This window comes from Vulpes lagopus, chromosome 5 (assembly GCF_018345385.1).
Source record: "Vulpes lagopus strain Blue_001 chromosome 5, ASM1834538v1, whole genome shotgun sequence".
In the NCBI taxonomy this organism is placed as follows: domain Eukaryota; kingdom Metazoa; phylum Chordata; class Mammalia; order Carnivora; family Canidae; genus Vulpes; species Vulpes lagopus.
The window spans coordinates 74,124,111-74,136,591 of record NC_054828.1 but is presented as its reverse complement, the minus strand read 5'-3'; the positions used below and the strand labels follow the sequence as shown (position 1 = coordinate 74,136,591).

At 37.4% G+C, this 12,481-nt stretch overlaps 1 protein-coding gene across 5 annotated transcripts in view; it reads right to left on the bottom strand.

The window, feature by feature from the left end:
* The window catches only part of ARNT (aryl hydrocarbon receptor nuclear translocator), a 72,359-nt gene that overhangs the window by 43,931 nt on the left and 15,947 nt on the right, over window positions 1-12,481 (bottom strand). For all 5 annotated transcript variants that reach the window (XM_041754884.1, XM_041754885.1, XM_041754880.1 and 2 more), the window contains exon 2: window positions 5,060-5,171. In XM_041754884.1, coding sequence (XP_041610818.1) covers window positions 5,060-5,171 — 112 coding nt within the window. The remainder of the gene's footprint in view (window positions 1-5,059; window positions 5,172-12,481) is intronic.

Genomic DNA, 12,481 nt, shown 5'->3' with positions numbered 1-12,481 from the left:
CCTTCTATTTTCCTAAGTTGGCAGTCTCCGCTTTTGCCAAAGTTTTACACTAGAGTACAACCTCTATCAAAGGAACAGGAATCCACTCAAAAGTGAAAATAAAAAATTAATATGAATAACTCAGGTCTGGGACACCTGAATGGCTCAGAGGTTAAGTGTCTGCCTTCAGTCCAGGGCATGATGCTGGAGACCAGAGAGCAAGTCCCGCATCGGGCTCCCTGCATGGAGCCTGCTTCTCCCTCTCCCTGTGTCTCTGCCTCTCTCTCTCTCTGTGTCTCTCATGAATAAATAAATAAAATCTTAAAAATATAATAATAATTCAGGTCCATCTTTCATTTCTATAGTCTAAGCTATGTTACTGGCTTTCTGAAACATTCCAAAACAGTGAGGTTATATACAGAAGCAATTTAAGATCTCAGAAGCTTATTAATTAATGCTTTTTTCCATCACACATCTAAGAAACATGTAATACATACTAGAGAGAGGAAAACAAAAGACTTGCCGTCAAGGGACCTTCTACCTAGACAAATACAAATATAAAACAAGAATAGAAAAGTGCCGTGTGAGAAGCACAAGCAATATGCCATAAGACATTTAGTAAAAGCAACAGTGATGGGCAGCCCCGGTGGCTCAGCGATTTTGTGCTGCCTTCAGCCTGGGGTGTGATCCTGGAGACCCGGGATCGAGTCCCATGTCGGGCTCCCTGCATGGGGCCCGCTTCTCCCTCTGCCTCTCTCTCTCTGTGTCTGTCATTAATAAATAAGAAATCTTTAAAAAAAAAAAAAAAAAAAAAGCAACAGTGACTTTCATTTCAGGGGACTCGGGAAGATTATAAGTAATAAGGTAGGCCTCAGAACAGCAGAAAAAGAAAACACAGTATTCCAAAACCTGTGGGATGCAGGTTATTATTATTATTATTATTATTAATCTCTATACTCTCTACTACCACCCTAACCCCACATTATGAGTCTCTAGATGGGTTGGTTATACATGACATATACAGTGTCAATCCTGAAAGTGTTCCTTCCTCTTCCTCCCTGTAGCCCCCTAATTACCTGTCAAAATCTACCCATAACTCCATTTCTAAAAATCTACCTTAAGGAAATAACTCAAAAGAGATAAAAAAAAAATTATGTACAAAGATGTTCACAGAGCATTACATATACTAGCAAAAACTTCAAAATAACTTAAATTTCCCAAAAAGGAACTGAGTACATCCCTTTGTGTAACTTAAAAATCATATTTCTATAAAATAACAGTAATGAAAAAAGGTTACATACAATTAGGTGAAAAGACGAGGCTATATAAAACTATCTAATTATAGATTCCAACTACTAAAAGATCTACATATAAAGAATGAAGAAACTATACTAAAAAACTGATTGGAAATGACAGGGTAGTAGGATAATTTCTATTCTTTCTATTTTCCAATCTTTATTTAAAAGAATGTATATTTCTTCTTTAATTGATTACCAATAATAGACATTCATTTCAGAAAATCTGAAAATAAAAACAAGTCTCCCATAATCTCATCATCTAGAAATCTGAGGAGTATCCTTTCAGTTTTTCTAGGCACATGCTACATATTTCCTTCTGACAGAGTAGTATGTTACATAAACTGTAATGTCCCAACATACTGTGAATATTTTTCTCTACTGATACATGTTACCTCCAATAACTGTACAGTATTCCATTTCAAATATATTAAAATTTACTCAACTAATCCCCTAATTTTGATATTTATAGTGCTTCTAATTGTTTGCTATTATACATAACCATAACATTGTGTTTGAGAGAGTGAACTCTAAAACTAACCTCCCAAGGTTCATATCAAATATCTTCCACTTACTCCCTTTAGAACCTCGAGTAAGTTGTTATTCAATGAGTTAATGTAAAACTCCTGGAGACATAGTAAGTCTTAATATGCTACTCACGTTACCACCTAACTCCAAGGATGACTTGCATTACTATTAGCAGGTGAAACTTAAAGACTAGCTATATTAGATTAAAAAAAATTTTTTTTTGACAGAGAGAAAGCAAGTGTGCATGTGCAAGTGGGGGGAAGGGACAGAGGGAGAGACAGCATCTTAAGCAGGCTCCAGGCCCAGCACAGAGCCCAACGCAGGGCTCCATCTCATAATCTGGAGATCACAACCCAAGATGAAACCAAGTCGGACACTCAACCAACTGAGCCATCCAGGTGCCCCTTAGCTAAACAATTTTTAAGGAAGTAAAAAGAGAAATTTAACACCAAAAAAATACTATCCATTCTCCCAAGCCTTTTATTTCTTCTTCTTTTTTAAGATTCATTTATTTACTTGGGGCACAGTTGCTTAGGCATCCAACTCTTAGTTTCAGCTCAAGCCATGATCTTCATGGGTCATGGCATAGAGCCCTGAATTAGGCTCTGAGCTCACAGGGAAAAGATTCTCCCCCTCAAAAAAATAAAAAAATAAAAATAAAGATTCTCTCCCTCTGTCCCTCCCCACACATGCATGCACTAACCCCCCTAGCCCATCCCACCCCCCCCACAAATAAATAAATAAATCTTTTAAGAAAAGTTAGTCCTTAACTTACAAAGGAAAACCCATAAGACTAATGGAAATTTCTCAACAGAAATTTGGCAAGCCAGAAGAGAGTGGCATGAAATATTCAAAGTGTAGAATGGGAAAATCTGCAGCCAAAAATACTCTATCCATTTCAGAAGAGGAGAGATAAAGGCTTTCCCAAACAAAAACTAAGGGAGTTTGTGACCACTAAACCAGGCCTGCAAGAAATATTAAAGTGACTCTGAATGCAAACAAGAAACCAAAGACAAGAAAAGATCAGAAAAAATCTCCAGAAACAACAAAACAAGTAATAAAATGGTTATAAATACCTATCTATCAATGATTACTTTGAATGAAAATGGCTCAAACACTCCAATCAAAAGATAAAGGGTGTTGAGAATGGATAAAAAAAAAAAAAAAAAAAAAAAACAAGATCTATATGCTGCCTACAAGAAACTCATTTTAGACCTAAAGATACCTGCAGATTGAAAAGTGAGATAATGGAGAACATCATGCAAATAAATGTCAAAAGAAAGTTGGGGGATCCCTGGGTGGCGCAGCGGTTTGGCGCCTGTCTTTGGCCCAGGGCGCGATCCTGGAGACCCGGGATCGAATCCCACATCGGGCTCCCGGTGCATGGAGCCTGCTTCTCCCTCTGCCTGTGTCTCTGCCTCTCTCTCTCTCTCTGTGTGACTATCATAAATAAATAAAAATTAAAAAAATAAAAAAATTAAAAAAAAAAAAAAAAGAAAGTTGGAATAGCAATACAAAGTAGACTTCTACATTCTTGTATTGTTTTAGTCCTGCTTCGGTATCTGAGTGGTACTGGCCTCATGAGATAAATAACTGATGGAATGGTTTCATGGAATAACTGTGAATGTGATCCATTTCATTATCTGCAAGATTCTGATAAAAACTCATTATTATTATTTTTAAATTTTTGGTGGGGTTCACCAATGAAGCCTTCTGCCTGGAGTGTTTCTGTGCTGGGAGATTTTATTTTATTTTATTTTTGCATTTTAAAAATTGTATTTAAATTCAATTAATGTGGTTAAAGCATTGCCAATTTTATTTATTTTTTTAATATTTTATTGGTTTATTCATGAGACACAGAAAGAGAAGGCAGAAACATAGGCAGAAGGAGAAGCAGGCTCCTCATAGGGAGCCCAATGTGGTACTTGATCCCGGAATTCCAGGATCACACCCTGAGCCAAAGGCAGAAGCTCAACTGCTGAGCCACCTAGACGTCCCCAATTTTGTTTATGTTTTTGGAAAAACTTAATCATTACTTTCAATGTTATGTTATTGTTTATTCTGATCTCTATCTTATTTCTTTTTTTTAATCTTTTTTTTAAATTTTTATTTATTTATGATAGTCACAGAGAGAGAGAGAGAGAGAGAGAGAGAGAGGCAGAGACATAGGCAGAGGAAGACGCAGGCTCCATGCACCGGGAGCCCGATGCGGGATTCAATCCCGGGTCTCCAGGATCGTGCCCTGGGCCAAAGGCAGGCGCCAAACCGCTGCGCCACCTAGGGATCCCTATCTTATTTATTTCTGATTTTTGTTATTCCTTCATTAAATTTTAGTTGTTTCTTCATTTTCTAGCCCTCTGTGGTATAATGTCACCTTATTTGAGTTTCTTAATATAAGCATTTACAGCATAAGTTTCACTCTAACATCTGTTTTCACTGCATCCCACAAGTTTTGGAATACTGTGTTTTCTTTTTCTGCTGTTCTGAGGCATATTTTGATTTGCTGTTTGATTTCTTATTTGACCCACTGCTAGTGCAATGTGTTGTTTAATTTTTACATACTAAATATTTTAATTTACATTGCACATTTTCCAGCTTTATTGTTGATCTTTAGTTCTGTACCACTGTATTTGGAAAATACACTTGGTGTGATTTTAGTCTTCTTAAATTTGCAGTATTTGGTATACCTCTTTTTATGTGACTTCACCAGAGGATTCTTCTGTTTTTACTCAAAGGAAATGTGTATTCTATTTTACTTGGAGGGAAGGTTTTACATATATCTTTTAGAACCATGTATTCTGAAGTCAATGCTTCATATAAGAAACACTCTTATTGAAAAAAAGAGGGTACTCATTTAAAGTAAAGTACATCAGAGGGAAGGTGGGGAGGATGGGTGAACTAGGTGAAAGGGCACACTTGTCTAGATGAACACCTGAGTAATGATGTATAGAATTGCTGAATCAATATACTGTATACCTGAAACTAATAAAATACTGTGCATTAACTACATAGTAATTAAAGGAATAATCTTAATTTAAAAATATTTTTTTAAAAAACCTCCATATAAGAAACTTAGATAAAACATTAATTCTGTAAAAAGGAAAAAATTCCAGGGACTAAAGAGCAGTATCTGACAGCAGTGCAGTTAGTAACCAGTTGAAATGAGAGGGTTAGGCATAGCAAAGAGGATTCGGCCACTAACTGAATCAGGCTGGTTTGTAAGAGAGGCATATATGACACATGATACCCAAACTTACCCTGGACGCCGCTTAATAGCCCTGTGGACAATGGCTCCTCCACCTTGAATCCCAGCTGCAGGGTTTCCTGCGGCAATGGCTGGACCCAATGACGGTACATCTGATGTCATTTCTATGACAGAAAAATGGAAATATACATTTAATAAAGATAGTCCGTCACCTGGGTAGCTCAGTAGTTAAGCGTCTGCCTTTGGCTCAGGTTGTGATCCCAGGGTCCTGGAATCGAGTTCCACATCAGCTGGGGTGCTTGCTTCTCCATCTGCCTATGTCTCTGCCTCTCTCAGGGTGCTTGCTTCTCCCTCTGCCTATGTCTCTGCCTCTTTGTCTCTCATGAATGAATAAATAAGATATTTAAAAAAATAGTCCTTCTTATCATCATCAAGTTAGCTAGTCAAGGTATGGATGAAATCCCAGTAGTTTGCTAGAAAACCCATATGCAGATTGCTCTTCTGGAATTCTTATACAGGTGAAAGCATACATTCCCTATATTCAGTTCCCTCCAACTTCACAGAGTTAGGAAGAGGGAGTACTGTATTCTATTTGCAACTTCACTTTTAAAAGCTTATGATAGACACATATGCTAATCTAAAACAACACACACAATCGATTTATACATTTTATTCACCCAACAAACATATATAACTTAGATCCTTGGGATGCCTGGGTGGCTCAGCAGTTGAGCGTCTGCCTTCGGCTCAGGGCATGATCCCAGGGGTCCCACATCAGGTCCCCCGCAGAGAGCCTGCTCCTCCCTCTGCCTGTGTCTCTACCTCTATGTGTCTCTCATAAATAACTAAATAAATAAATTCTTAAAAAAAATTTAGATCCTTTTATTTATCTAGCAAAAATAGAAAAGAACTCAAAATAACTGGAATTCTAACTCTACCTAGCAATAACAAAATAGCACTCTTCTTTCCTTCTCTAAAGTAGTGTCAGTGAAAGCCAGCTAAAACAGGTTTAAGTAAGGTCCTATATCTCATAATACAAAAATATCCAAGCTTCAATTTTAAAAAAGAAAATCACTCATCATACCAAGAGCCAAGAAGATCTCAAACTGAATAAAAATGATATGACATAAATGTTAAGATTATTGGACAAAGGTTTTAAAAATAGTCACTATAGGGATCCCTGGGTGGCGCAGCGGGGGATCCCTGGGTGGTGCAGCGGGGGATCCCTGGGTGGCGCAGCGGTTTGGCGCCTGCCTTTGGCCCAGGGCGCGATCCTGGAGACCTGGGATCGAATCCCACGTCGGGCTCCCGGTGCATGGAGCCTGCTTCTCCCTCTGCCTGTGTCTCTGCCTCTCTCTCTCTCTCTCTGTGACTATCATAAATAAATAAATTTAAAAAAATAAAAAAAATAGTCACTATAAAAATGCTTCAACAAAAAAAAATGCTTCAACAATTTTTTTTTAAGATTTTATTTATTTATTCGTGAGAGACACACAGAGAGAGAGGCAGAGACACAGGCAGAGGGAGAAGCAGGCTCCATGCAGAGAACCCGACGTGGGACTCGATCCCGGGACCCCAGGATCACACCCTGGGTGGAAGGCAGGTGCTAAACTGCTGAGCCACCCAGGCATCCCTACTTCAACAATTATTAACACAGTTCAAACAAACTGAAAAGCAAAAAGAAAAAAAAAAGTTTCTACAAAGAAACAATATAAAGAAGAATCAAAAAAAAAAAAAAGAAGAATCAAATAGAAATTTTAGAACTGAAAAATAACAAATAAATAGTTAAGTGGATTGATTCAACTGTAGGATGGAGAGAACAAAGAGAAGAATCAGTGAAATGGAAGGCAGAACACAAGAAATTACCCATTAAAATCCTGGGAGAAAAAAGAGAAAGAGGGCAAAGCTGAAAAATAATGTCTGAAAATGTCACAAATTTGGGAAGAGATGTAACCTGATTCAGGAAACTGAGTAAACCCCAAAAAAGATAAACCTAAAGAAATCCATTCCAACACATGTCACAATTAAACTTTTAAAAACTGGGATGCCTGGGTGACTCAGTGGTTGAGTTTCTGCCTTTGACTGGGAGGGTGATCGTGGGGTCCCAGAATCAAGCCCTACATGGGGCTCCCTGCGGGGAGCCTGCTTCTCCCTCTGCCTATGTCTCTGCCTCTCTCTGTGTCTCTCTCATGAATATATAAATGAAATCTTTAAAAAAAAAAAAAAAAAAGAATACAGTTTGCAAAAATATGGGTAAAATTCAGAGCCTTTTCTTTTCCTCTGGAGATTTCTAAATTATGTTTGGTGGTTGAAGCAAAAATACAACACTATCTGCTATGGTTCTGGATGTTTATAGAGGAAATATTTAAAACAATTAAATTAACAAATGCAGATACCAAAAGGAGGTAAAATGTTAACACTTAAAGTGGTAAAATGACACCATTCATAGATTGTGATGTTATGATCTTTAATGCAATGCCCACTCCAGCAATTACTAGAAAAGCTATACACAAGAAGATATACCAGCAAACATTACAGACAAATCAAAATGCAATTCTTTTTAAGATTTTACTGTTATTTTGTTTAAACTTTATATATGGGTAGCCCCGGTAGCTTAGCAGTTTAGCACCGCCTTTGGCCTGGGGCGTGATCCTAGAGGCCCGGGATCAAATCCCACATCAGGTTCCCTGCGTGGGGCCTCCTTCTCCCTCTGCCTGTGTCTCTGCCTCTCTCTCTCTCTCTCTCTCTTAAATAAATAAATAAATAAATAAATAAATAAATAAATAAATAAATAAATATTAGATTAATATTTTAAAAAGCAGCCAACAGCCAAGACAGGAAGAGACAGTTCACCAAAGATATACAAATGGTAAAATAAGCATATAAAATGATAGTCAACATCATTAGCCAGTGAGGGAAATGCAAATTGAAGCCACACTGAAATGTACTACATACCTATCAGAATGGCTAACATAAAAACAAACAAAACAAAAACCAAAACCAATACCAAATGTTGGGAAGGATACAGAAAAAGTAGATCACTTATACATTGCTGGTAGATGTGATACAGAGCAGCCACTTCAGAAAATAGCTTGGAAGTTTTTTTTTTTTAAACTTGGGATGCAGGGATCCCTGGGTGGCTCAGTGGTTTAGCACCTGCCTTCAGCTCAGGGCATGATCCTGGCATCCCGGGATCGAGTCCCACACTGGGCTCCCTGCATGGAGCCTGCTTCTTCCTCTGCCTGTGTCTCAGCCTCTCTCTCTCTCTCTCTCTGTATCTCTCATGAATAAATAAATAAAATCTTAAAAAAAAAAAAATTGGGATGATCGGATGGGTCAGTCAGTTAAGCACCTTACTTCAGCCCAGGTCATCCTGGGATCAAGACCCACGTCCTACTCTGTACTTAGAGGGGAGTCTGCTTCTCCCTCTCTGCCCTTCCCTCTCCCACTCATGCTCTCTAATAAATAAAATCTTTAAAATACCACAACTAAACATGTCACTAACATACAATCTAGCACTGCATTGATGGGTGTTTTACCCAAAAAATGAAGACATGTCAACACACAAGCCTGTACCCAAATTTTTATAGCATTTTTTCATTCGTAATAGGCAAAAGCTGAAGAAAAGAAAATCCAAACGTCCTTCAATAGGAAGGACATTGTGATATATACCCATTATCTGTGTATATATATCCATATACCCATATAACTGTGATATATACCCATTATCACTGAATATTACTCAGCAACAAAAGGAATAAAGTATTATTACTAGATACAACAACTGGATGAATCTCCAGAGAATCACAAGGTGAAAAAAGCCAATTGCAAAAGGTTGTGTATTATATGATTCCATTTACAGAAACATTCTTAAGATGACAAAATTATAGAGATAGAGAACAGATTAGGAGCTGCCCTGACAGTGGGGGGGAGGGTACAAGGAAAGCTGATATAGCTGTAAAGAGGCACCAGGAGGGGCTCTTTTGATGATAGAAATCAGTATCTTGACTGTAATAATGTAAATATTATGGTCATGATATTGTGTACTATAGTTTTGCAAGACACCAGCATTGAGATAGTGGGTTAAGGGAAGGGATCTCTGTATTACTTCTCATAATTGCAAATGAACCTAAAATTATCTCAAGGTAGTAAGTTTAAAGTTTTAAAACATTTTTAAAGTCATATACTTCATCTTCCTTTTGAACTTTAAAATCTGTAAAGTTCTAATAACAATTCTTGAAATTAATTTAATGACATTAAATTTTAATGTTAAATTTGAAAGAGTAGCAATATGGCATTGCATTTCCTCATCCAGGAATATGGTATATCTTACATTTGTTCATATCTTTCCTAATGTCCTTTAATAAAATTTTATAATTCACATAAGTCTTACATACTTCTTGCTCTAATTATTTTTAGGTATTTTATGCTCATTAATATTGTAAATGAAATCACTTTTCCATTTCAACTTCTAACTAGTTATTGCTAGAATAAAACTACTGATTGCAGTATATTTATATTATACCCAAATAACTTTACTAATTTGTCTTTTTTTTTTTTCTAATGATCCAACTTTTATTATTCCAACTGCAGTGTAGAGACGTCACAGCCACTTGGGGGGAATGTACAACTTCCGCAGCCTTCACACCACGGCAGAAAGTCATACAACTTTAAAGATAAGCCCATGAGGTACACTTTTTTGAAGGAAACGGCTGGGTTTACTAATTTGTCTTATAATAAAAGCAGTAGTTTATTGAATTTTCTTAGTATAAAATCAGTGCACCGATAGTACGACCTAATGGGTTGTTTTTTTTTGTTTTGTTTTGTTTTTTTAAGCCCTCACCGTGTGCCTCTCATTTATTCCCACAATGACCCAATGAAGTTGAAGAAGGGTTCAACAGTTGTCACCAGGGACACATGGGTGACTCAATGGTTGAGCATCTGCCTTTGGCTCAGGGCATTATCCCCAGGTCCTGGGATCTAGCCCCACATCAGGCTCCTCTTGGGGAGCCTGCTTCTTCTCCCTCTGCCTAGGTCTCTGCCTCTCTCTCTGTGTCTCTCATGAATAAATAAATAAAATCTTAAAAAAAATTACCACCAAAGAGGTCCATGTCCTAAAAAAGGTTAAGCCACTTTCATCTAGAGAATCTCCAAAATGAACATGGATATCTCTGAGTTATCATTTTCACTAGACTTAATTTGGGGTTTTAATTCTATTGATTTAACAGATTTTTTAAAAATCAGGAACGTACTTTTTAAAATCTGAAACAAATACTTTTGTAAAGCATTTAATACAATTATATTTTTCTTTTAATTTGTTAATAACGTGAATTACAAGTTTTCTCAGGTTGAAACATCTTTTGAGTTCCTGAAATAACCTCCATAACTGCAGTAGATTGAATAATATAAAGATGCATGTCCACATAGAACCTCAGAATGTCATCTTATTTCAAAATAGGGTCACTGAAGATTTAATTAGCTAAGACTGAGGTCATAATGGGTTAGAGAGGGTTATAAATCCAATGATTGGTCTGTTTTGTTTTTTCTTTTAAAATCTGAGAGAGAGGGATCCCTGGGTGGCGCAGCGGTTTGGCGCCTGCCTTTGGCCCAGGGTGTGATCCTGGAGACCCGGGATCGAATCCCACGTCGGGCTCCCGGTGCACGGAGCCCGCTTCTCCCTCTGCCTGTGTCTCTGCCTCTCTCTCTCTCTCTCTGTGTGACTATCATAAATAAATAAATAAATAAATAAATAAATAAACAAACAAACAAATAAATAAATAAAGGTAAAATCTAAGAGAGAGAAAGAAAGTGAGAGCACAGGCACCTGCAGGCAAGGAGGAGGGAAAAAGGGAGAGGAAGAGAAAATCTCAAGTCTCAAGCAAACTAGCACTCAGCACCTGATCTCAACTGAAATCAGGACTTGGGCAGAAATCAAGAGACACTCAACCCACTGTGCCACCCAGGCACCCCAACTGCTTTCTTCATGAGAGGAAGGAGAGACACACTGGATACAGAGACATGTCCAGGAACTAGAAAAGAGGGAGACATTTCTCCCTTAGAGCCTCCAGAAGGAACCAATGCTACTAACATCTTCACTTCAGATTCTGATCCTCCAGAACCGTGAAAAAATAAATGATTGTTGTTGTAAACCCCCTCATTTGTTAATTTGTCACAGCAGGCCTGGGAAACTAATACAATAATGATCTATACTCTTTTAATATACTTTGGATTTGAATCACTAATATTAGTTCCTTTCAAGTGGAAGAACTTAGGGTAGCGTAGTTAAGGAGTGTTCTTATTGCACTGAAATTAGGTACCTTCTACTAAAATCACAATTTGACCAAAATTACAGAAAAATAGTAAATATAACATATTTTTAGTCAGTCAACATAATCTCCCAGATTTAAAGAAAAGCTACTTTCCTGAAACAGAGGAAATATAACACAAAACTAAGTCACTGAAAACACACAACTGAGGAAAACAGGAGTCATAATGGAAACATTCCAAGTTGGAAAGGGTCACCTGGGTGGCTCAGTCAGTTAAGTATCTGTCCAACTCTTGATTTCAGCTTAGGTCGTAATCTCAGGGGTCGTATGATCAAGTACTACATTGAGTTCAGTGCTTAGGGTGGAGTCTAAGATGTTTGCTCTCCCTCTGCCCTTCCCCTGACTCGCGCTCTCCCTTTCTCTCTCAAGTAAATAGATAAATATATTTATAAAAAATTTTAACTAAATAATAAAATGTTCAAAAAGAAAGCTTGGGAACAATAATTCATCATATGCTCAATGTCTAAAATATGAGCCACTTTGGATATGCTTTTAATGTTTTATTTATTATTCCTAAAATCTACATCCAAATTATATTTACAATAAATCGCACCTAACCTAGGGGCACCTGGGTGGCTCAGTGGTTGAGCATCTGCCTTTGGCTCAGGTCATGATCCTGGGGTCCTAGGATCCAGTTCCAGATCAGGCTCCCCACACGGAGCTACCTGTGTCTCTGCCTCTCTCCCTGTCTCTCTCATGAATAAATAAAATCTTTAAAAAATATATATACACACACACACACACACACACATATATGTGATGAAAATAAATTTAAAAGAGAAATAAATCTGTGGAAAAGAAATAGAACTAAAAGATACCCCTAAAACACAATAAACATGAGAAGTGAACCGATCTACAAATATTCAAATTAACTTGACATTAGTGTTCTTTAAAGAAAATACACAAATAGCCAACAAGCATATAAGAAGATGCTCCACTATCACTAATCACTAAAGAAATGCATATCAAAACTACAATGAGGACAGCCCAGGTGGCTCAGTGGTTTGGCACCACCTTCGGCCCAGGGCCTGATCCCAGAGACTTTGGATCGAGTCCGGAGACTGTGTCTCTGCGTCTCTGTCTCTCATAAATAAATAAATAAAATCTTAAAAAAAAAAAAAAAAAAAAAAAACGACAATGAAATATCA